The sequence below is a fragment of the Acyrthosiphon pisum genome, chromosome X, assembly GCF_005508785.2.
Source record: "Acyrthosiphon pisum isolate AL4f chromosome X, pea_aphid_22Mar2018_4r6ur, whole genome shotgun sequence".
Taxonomy (NCBI): Eukaryota; Metazoa; Arthropoda; class Insecta; order Hemiptera; family Aphididae; genus Acyrthosiphon; species Acyrthosiphon pisum.
This window is the reverse complement of record NC_042493.1, coordinates 29,543,647-29,552,800: the sequence shown is the minus strand read 5'-3', so window position 1 is coordinate 29,552,800 and position 9,154 is coordinate 29,543,647. Positions and strand designations below refer to the sequence as shown.

The following is a 9,154-nucleotide window of genomic DNA, read 5'->3' as shown; positions in this document are numbered from 1 at the left end:
CAGAAGTTAAAAGAAATAGCAAGATAGTGATTGAAATACTTTTATAATACTGAATGTAGTTTTGAAATAGGCAAGTAGAAAAACCAAATTCGAGCGTAGCGAGAAAAAATTTTTTGGTGTGTGGCCTAGATACATTTTAAACTCCCGGCCTGGATTTGGTTCCCACTCCGCCCCTGGACGTTGTTAATGGATTGTGAATATGTGACCCATAATTGTATTGTTATTCTTTGGTAGGGTTGTACTCCATTGACCACCCCGTAAATACAGCTCTGATACATTCTACTATAATAAGACTTACGAGTATATATAAATACGAATATACTATGTATATGTATATCATTAATATTTAATAGTAACTTTGTATAGAGGCGAGTTATAATTATTTTAACATCATTTCAGGTGTTATAACAAGTAACAACTAGGTTGTGTATATATTTATAGTTGTCATAAGTCACAATACTCGCATATAAATTATACGGTTATGATAATAAACTCTGTTACAACTAGTAGGTAGGTACTCAGAATACAGTTTGCATAATGAATATTTATGATAGAAATATCATAACTATATTTAATGGTCGTTACAGCCAAATAGTAAAACAATAAATATTTAAACGTGATTAATTTAGGAACTTTTCTGTTTTACCGGAAATCTTTTTTATTGGAACTTTTATTGTTTTAAAATATTAAGGTATGTAGTTATAAGCATGTTGAAAAGTGAAAACGACGCTGAAGTTAAGGCTCTACATAGAATGCTATGCCACCATTTTGCGACTCATTTATCAATGATAAAATGACAAAAGGGGGAGAAATTCAAATTAACATAACATTATTAGTCGCAAAATGGCGGCGTAGCATACCTGTACCTATCTATAGTGCCCTACTGAAGTCAGAATTTGGCGGCCGGAAAGTTATTTCTTATGGAAATTTATGTGTATTTTCACATACACTTGCCAGCGTGGTCAATCGTTCGGACAATTAGATTCGAAAACGTCCCCCGGCTTGTTATGTAAAATCTTAAACCACCTTGGGTGGGTCTAGGACTTCAAATTGGTATAAGTGTATATAACTTCAAAACTAAATCCGACCTACAAATTCTGACTTCACCATTGTTTTCAGTATAACCACATGCGTCAAACAAAAACAATTTTTAAAAAAAAGGTGTTTGCTAAAACATAAATTTACATAAATTTAATTCACTCGGTCATGAATCACATGATAATTTTTATTCGTGGGAGAAGTTTTAAAATCAAACTAAGGTATTGTCTTGTGCTACTGAGGTATCTTGAGCGCTATCTGTCTCACAAAACAACAGTAAATATTGATGAATTTGTATTGCTCCTACGTTCAATAATATTACAATACTTTAGTTTCTGTGGTTCAAATGTTCCACTCTACACATTTCCCCACAGTGGCGTTTGGGCATGCGCAATACGCCCGCTTATCATTATCATTGTTATTGTTGTCAACACCAAGACAACGAGTGTACGACTGTACGAGTTTACGACAAGTGTAACGTTTTTTTTTTAAATGTAGTTGTTGTATGTATTGTGTTCTCATAATTATTCTACCGAAACGTCCGAAACATATTTTTAAATGCATTTGATTTGTAATATGATTAATCGACGTTTAGGTGTTACGCTAATATTATACATTGGCTAAGCTTACAGTTTAAATTATATTAAATAATTAAAATACCTTGTTCCCATATCTACACTTTAAAATGTCAAATTATTCAAATATTCCAAACTTACCAACGTATTCTCAATTCCGAGCCACGGAAACTGTAAGTTTAACTTTTCAACTATGTTTATTGTTACCTAATGGATTAATTATTTTGTTAAGTGGCAAGCATTAGTCGACCATTTCAGAAGTGGTATGCCGTTAAAATCACATCGGTACCAACTTTGGTTTAGAGACAACTGTTTCACGGGATTTGAAGCAGTTGATTGGATGTACAATGAAGCGTCTTCTGGGAAATTACAATATTTGTTTAATAAAGGAGTTACACGTCAACAAATAGTAGCGTTAATGAATAAGTTTTTTGAAGCTGACATTTTTAAAGCAGTTAGTACAACATCAACAAAATTTAAGGATAAGTCTGAATTATATGAGTGAGTATTTGTAGTTTTTAAATTGTCTTATTTTAAGCCAAGCAATAATCACGTTTATAAAGATTGCCTTTTTTTAGTTTTTGATAATAGGTAGACTAAAATAACTATTACTTACTTTAATAACTTGAATCTAAAGGGAGATAAATATAAATCAAGTTTTATTTATATAACTAATCTAACCTAACCTAACGTAACCAAACCAAGGACAAGAAAATAATTTCAATTAATTTGAGACAACTGTTATTATTTACAATGTTTTTAAATTTTTGTGTCAATCACAATTTTTTTTTTTACAGATTTTCATCAATCATATCTTATAAGCAGGGCTTGGAACTATCTAGAAATTCGCTAGACTAAACCGGTGTGAAAAATAATGCATCGGGATGTTTGCACCATATCATTTACATGGTTCATTATCCCGGTGCGGGATAATGTGGGATAATTTTAAACCGGTTTAGTCTAGCAAATTTCTAGTATAATGTATATGTACTAAAAACAATAAATAATTATGTGCATACAAATGCACTAAAATAGTTCAAATATGCATTAATTTTTTTATAAAATATATTTTTATGTATGGGAATAAACGTTAATACGCTTAAAATCTTTAAATATACAAAATCATATACATTTATTAAAACGTGTAAACATATGCAACATGAATTTTTGTATTTGATTGTACGTATGTAACAAATTTGTGTAAAATTCCATTTTGAAAAATATACAGCTTTCTAAGAAATATACAAATGCATTAAGTTCCGAGCCTTGCTTAAGTTACCTATTCTTTTTTTTAAACAACAAATTCAAATGTAAAATAGTTAAAAGTAAAATGCTTTTTTATATATTTTTATTTTGTGGCTTCTATTAACTCTAACCTAATAACATTGAATATCATTGTTTCAGATTTGCATTACCAAAGAATATGAACAAAACAATTAGTAAAGGATCTGTATTATCTTCATTAAATGTATTCCTTATGAATAAACCTCAATCGTTGTCTCCTCAACCCAAAAGAAGTGAAAAAGTTATTAGTAGTCATAGGATGAAGTCTTATTCAATGGAAAATGTTGCAATGAACACATATTTAAATGAAAATCATAAAATTGCTAATTTCATTATACAAAAGTAAATATTTTTTAATTATACTTATACTACATTTATAGTCTGTCCAGCGAGAGAATGCGCCGCGCGTCTACCAAAATTGGTCCGTTTTCGCGCATTCCCGCGCGTACCCAGCCATGTGTGCCCCCCCCCAGACGGCCCACCGACCGACGGCGCGCTCCGACGACCGGCTGTACGGACCGATCGGTCGTCTTCGGCAGGCCGAGAGAGGGGGAAATTGTGCCTCGGCGCTCGCTCAGTCGTCAGTCTACATGCACAGAAACGGCGCGTTCTCTCGCTGGACAGACTATAGGTATAGTGTTGTAGCTTAGGTATACTGTATTTAATCCATCCATACTTTACATTTTTATTTTATATAATTATATTAAAAATTGGTTACCTTATTGATGATAAATAATTTAAATTACTAATTAATCTAAACAATTAAGCCTACAATTAAAATGTTAAATGTTTATTTAATAAAATCTGGCCACTACTCTAAAATCAAGTTTAACTATTTACATTTTTTTTTCATATATAATTTAAGTAAATGTGTATATAAAAATGATAGGCAAATAATTATTGTTTGGCATACTATAAAATTTTAAAAGTATATTGCAGAGGTGGAGAGAATTAAATGGACCGCCATAAATATATTGTTTTAATGAGGATTTCTTTTTCATTATGCGTCTTAAGGTTTTCTGGACCTTAAAATTAAGTTTTCAAATCATCCAGACCCCCTTAGGATTTTATTGCCAGCCTACGGTATAGTGAATATCTAAGGTTTGGAGAAAAAATAACTAGAATTATTCTGAATAACATATTTATTTTATTCATAAAAATATAAATTTAAACATTATGTTGTTTCTTGATTTATAGTTTGCAGAATATATTAAAAAGTTTTAATATGGATGATTTTTTAAATACCGAAAATTTAAATAAGCAGTGGATAATCATGAATATTTATAATCAAGATTATAATGTTGATGGTTTATTTCCTAATTGGGTAAAGTCTGCAATGGATAGCTTAACATCTGGTAACTATAATATTCTATACTTATATATTAGTTTCTTGCATAAATAATAATGTTTTAACATTTATAATTTGTTTTTTGTTTTAATTTTATCAAAACTTTAGTAAATTTAAAATTGCAATATGTATTCAAATTACAATTCATATATTATAATATATATCTAATGTACCTACATAAGATATTTTACTAATCTTGAACCAATAAAGATAAAAAATTCTGCATATAAGATGTATCAATCTATATTTATATTATTTTACCAGGGCTAAATTAATGATTTGCTATTAGTTTTTAATGACTATTTGTTATATGTTATTAAATATTCTAGTAGATATTACAATATTAACTATTTTGTAGGTATAGTATAACTGCATTCCATATTGTTCCATTTTATACTTTGGTTTTAACCTACATGTATTTATTGCATAAATTAAAAAAAAAAGTATTCTAAAAATGTTATCAACAAAAAAGTATATTTTAAATTTGTGGAACCAACTTATAATCTAATCTGTATCCAAATTATAATAAATTCATAATTTTTTGATTATTTGTTATTTTTATTGTTTAGATATGGAAATGAATGAGTGTACTTATCCTGGATTTAAAGCTGATGTTTATACTGTAATCAAGGATTATTTTTTAAACTCAGAGGAACCTCTGATTCCAATATCTTTTTATGAGATATTTATTTCTATTTTGGTTGTGGTTGAAAGATATGATCATATGTGTAATAAGAATCTAAAGCATACAGAAAATAATAATTCAACTCAATTATCAACAAACATGTGCTGGGAAACTGAATTTTCTACCGATCACTCAAAAGCATGTATTGTTAATAAGTGTTTTGATATTTCCGGACAGCAAGTGTCATCACTTTCCAGATCTTCTGTCAGTAGCTGTAGCAGTACATCATTTTTTGAATCATGTGAAATAGAACAAAGTAAAATGGAACATAAACCATTAAATATCTCGCATAAATATTCAAAGCCGAAGTTAACTCGAACAATCAGTTCACCAGAAATATCTATAAAATCACAATCCTATTATCAAAAAAATATGGAAAAAATAAGGAAAAGGAAAATTGGTCGCACAATATCTAATAACTCAATTAATCCAAAAAATTTAAACAAACTTGATGATAGCTTCTATTCAGACGAGTATGGTTTTAATAATAAACCATTGGAAAATGATAAATTTGTTTGTCCATCTACTTCTGGATATGTTAATTTTGGACTTTTTCAATCCGAAAAAATTAGTAATGATGATACCAATGGATTTGATTTAGATATGGCGATTTCTACTCTTCATAAACTAATTGATATAACACAAATGGATCACACACAAATTCTTAAACACCAATCATTTAATGGTATGATTAAATATTGAAATTGCATATTAATATATATAACTATGAAACTGCTAATATTATATTTAACAATTTTGAGAGAAGTTTCAAAATCCATCTAACTATACAAGGTATCACTTGTAGTATGTCAAAAAAAAAAAAAGTTGTCCTGAAGTATAAATCCTTGAGATTAATATTGTATAATAATTAACTTACAAAGAAGTTATAACTTGCAAAACATAATGAGCTTGATATAATTTCATTCAATTACTAATTAATGAATGTATCTTTTTGTAACATACAACATTTGATTAAAATTGAAAGTATATTATAAATTAACAATAATTAATTATTTTTAGGTTTGAATGAAAAATCTTTACATTTGGGAATTCTTTTATATCAATTATTAAGTCTATGTCTTCCACCATTGAATAGAGCAAAATTACAAGTATTTTTAAAGTTTGTTTCTCATCTATCTTCAACTTACACTAAGGTATTGTACTAATGTTTTTATCTATATTATACGTAACAATTGATTGTGAAACTTTGGTATAATAATTATAATGCTCATATATTTAAACTAGGTTTCATATGGCTATGAATGTATATTCAGAGGCACAATAATTAAATCTTGCTGTTTTGATTTAAATCTCAGATACTCTGGAAATCCAAATTTTAGTCCTGCATAGAACTTTGATTTTTAAAAATGTGATTTACAGTTAGTTTTTAATAAATAATATTAAAAGTTCTAATATTGATTATTGCAAATACAAAATATCTATTATTATTATAAATATTAATTTTTAAATGTCTAAAAAAAAGTCTTTATTGAATTTATATAATATTAGATTTAAGAGACGTCGCACCCGCGTGTGTTGTGACATATTATTAAACTTTTAAGTAACATTATCTATATTCATTTTTAAATTTTTAACGATATTTTAATTTTTAAGCGAGTTATAACTATGTACAACATTAATATTTAAAAATGTTTATAATTTTAAGTGAATTCACTTAAAAATTAAAATACTGTAAAACACTGACAAGATAACCCAGATAATGTTGTTACTTAAAAGTTTGAAAATTGGTAAATTCTCTCAAATATCAAAACTGAAAGTACTCTGTCAAAACTAGCCAACGGAAATTTGGTATGTCGTCCGTGTATAAGACGGAGACAACATAAGCGGATGCAACGAGGTCTTCTTAATGCTGGTACATTAAAAACATCTTAACATTATTATTTAGATATTTATTAACAATTGATAATTTTTATTAATCAGAAAAATAATAATAAACTATTAAGTAAGTAAAACGCTATCTTACAAATTGTAACAGTCACATTTAAAATATCAAAGTTGTTTTAGCTAAAATAAATATGAGATTAATTTGTTGTATACTACATAATATATTTATGTTAACAATATTGTTTTTACTTATGATTTTTCAGATAACTGATAAATTATTTTGTGCAGTATTGAGACAAAATATTAATCAATTTGAATATGATTGTTTAGCTACTGATGTTGTCAAATTTTTGCTTCACAGTCAAAAATTAATATTTTTACCTATTAAAACTGATTCAATTTTATCAGAAAAGTTCAATTCTTTTAGTAATGATGATAAATTGTTTAAGGTTAGTATATGTTAAAAGTATACAATTTATTCATTGGTTCACTAGAAATTTAATTCGATAGTCGATTCTAAAACAGCGAATTCTCGAGAAGGTTTCCAAAACCAGCGCTTAAAGTGTGGGAAGTTAATTGATAAATGTTTTCAACAATTTAGTATTTTTTCGTTTTTGTTGTACTTAATAGGTATCACCACAGCTATTAAGTGTCTGTTTTTAAAAAAAAATCACGCGAGAAAAAATGCACCAGCTGCACTATTTCTTAGTCAAATTTATTGTAAAACACTGTTTTTTAAAAAATGCATTATAAAATTCTACTTATGTAGTATTATATATGTTCAATAATGACGCATTCTTTAGGAAAAAGTTGACTTGAATTGAAAAAGATAATGTACTTATTAACTTGTCTTTTTTTTTTTTTATCTAAAGGCAATATTGCCTTGTCACTTCAACCAATCCTCCCTATTCTCCGCTAGTCTTTTCATTTCTATATAGCTCCCTAGTGATAATAATTTCTTCATATGTCCAAGATTTGTTTCTCTCGGCCGTCCTCTTCCTCTTTTCCCATTTATCTTCCCTTCCATAATATTTGTAATTAACGTTTTATCTCTCCTAATGTGTCCAAAAAACTTAGCTTTTCTTATTTCCATTATTTTGATAATTTGTCTTGGTTCTTCTATCATATTTAACACTTCTATGTTTGATTTCCTTTCTCTCCGGCTAATCTTCATAATTTTCCTCCATGTCCTCATCTCTAATGCTTCCATTCTTCTTTTATCTAGAGTGCTTAAGGTCTCACTACCATATAACGCTACACTCCAAACATACATTTATAAGATATCCATATATACACACCACTAAATAAAGCTTTATTACTCACAATAATAATAATAATAAAACAATATAATTTAAGTTTAAAAAATATGATATTCTATATTTTAGGATAGTATGCACTATTGTCTTAGAATATCAGACAAAGAATTTGAAAAACAAAGAAGCACTGAATCTAAAGAAGCTCTTATTGAATTGTTGGATCAAATCATAAGTAGTACATCGATGTCTAATAAAGAAAAGAGTAAACGTATAAAATTAGTAAGTTATGATACTAATCCTTAACACTGAACTATAAAGTAATTCAAGGAAATCATTTTGGTTTGTTTTAAAATTATTTTACATTTGAATGTTAATCAACAATACTCATTTATTGTAATTATTTTTTTAGTTTCAAAAAATGTACCCTGATGTTTATCAAAAAAGATCTACACTCCTAGAACAACATAAAAAACGGAATACTGTATTAAATGAACTTAAAATTAAAAATCTACGAATTTAAATATTAAATTATGAAATTAAATATTACTTATTATTATTACTATTATTTTTAATATTTGAAAATTATTTTATTTTATTATGTAAAAATTATTTTAAGAATGGATCTTCCATATTATGTAAAAGAAATTGTTACTTTATTTTTGAAAAAATTTAACCAGATCTGGTCCTTATTAAGGATCCTACTTAATGTACTTTTTTGTGTATAATAAAGTGGTGCTTATGTATTTGTAAAATAATAGGAGTTTTTAACCATACGCTAGTTAGTTATCTATTTTGATGGTACCAGAACTTTTTATTTTGGGGAGGGATCACTGGTTTATAGGGAGAGCCAGTGGCACAACAAGAACTATTTTACTTATCAGGAGATTACAATAATTACAGGTTAAAAAAAAAATATCAAAGGAGGATAATACCAGTCAATTTTAAAACTTCAATGCGTTAAAACTTCAAAACGTTTCTGAGAAAGGCCATAATATATCCTCCAATTAAGGTAGTGACATACTTCTTTTTAGAAATAACATGCTTTTTCGATTCACAATATCTCTTATAACATTTAATATAATTAACCAATCATATAAAAAAAAATTGGTCATGCGAGTACTGT

At 27.5% G+C, this 9,154-nt stretch overlaps 1 protein-coding gene across 3 annotated transcripts in view; it reads left to right on the top strand.

Annotated features, from left to right (window-relative positions):
* LOC100161879 (DEP domain-containing protein 1A) overlaps positions 1–8,783 on the top strand; it is a 39,936-nt gene extending 31,153 nt beyond the window's left edge. The window contains exons 1-9 of one of the 3 annotated variants that reach the window (XM_016805418.2): positions 418–1,786; positions 1,846–2,114; positions 3,018–3,239; positions 4,095–4,252; positions 4,815–5,615; positions 5,951–6,084; positions 7,039–7,224; positions 8,161–8,370; positions 8,441–8,546. In XM_016805418.2, the coding sequence (XP_016660907.1) occupies positions 1,724–1,786; positions 1,846–2,114; positions 3,018–3,239; positions 4,095–4,252; positions 4,815–5,615; positions 5,951–6,084; positions 7,039–7,224; positions 8,161–8,334 (2,007 nt within the window). In that variant the 5' untranslated portion in view covers positions 418–1,723 and the 3' untranslated portion in view covers positions 8,335–8,370; positions 8,441–8,546. Of the gene's footprint in view, positions 1–417; positions 1,787–1,845; positions 2,115–3,017; positions 3,240–4,094; positions 4,253–4,814; positions 5,616–5,950; positions 6,085–7,038; positions 7,225–8,160; positions 8,371–8,440 lie in introns of those variants that run through there. The other 2 variants (XM_008186060.3, XM_029485408.1) reach the window with 2 other exon arrangements.
* The last annotated feature ends 371 nt before the right edge of the window (positions 8,784–9,154 follow it).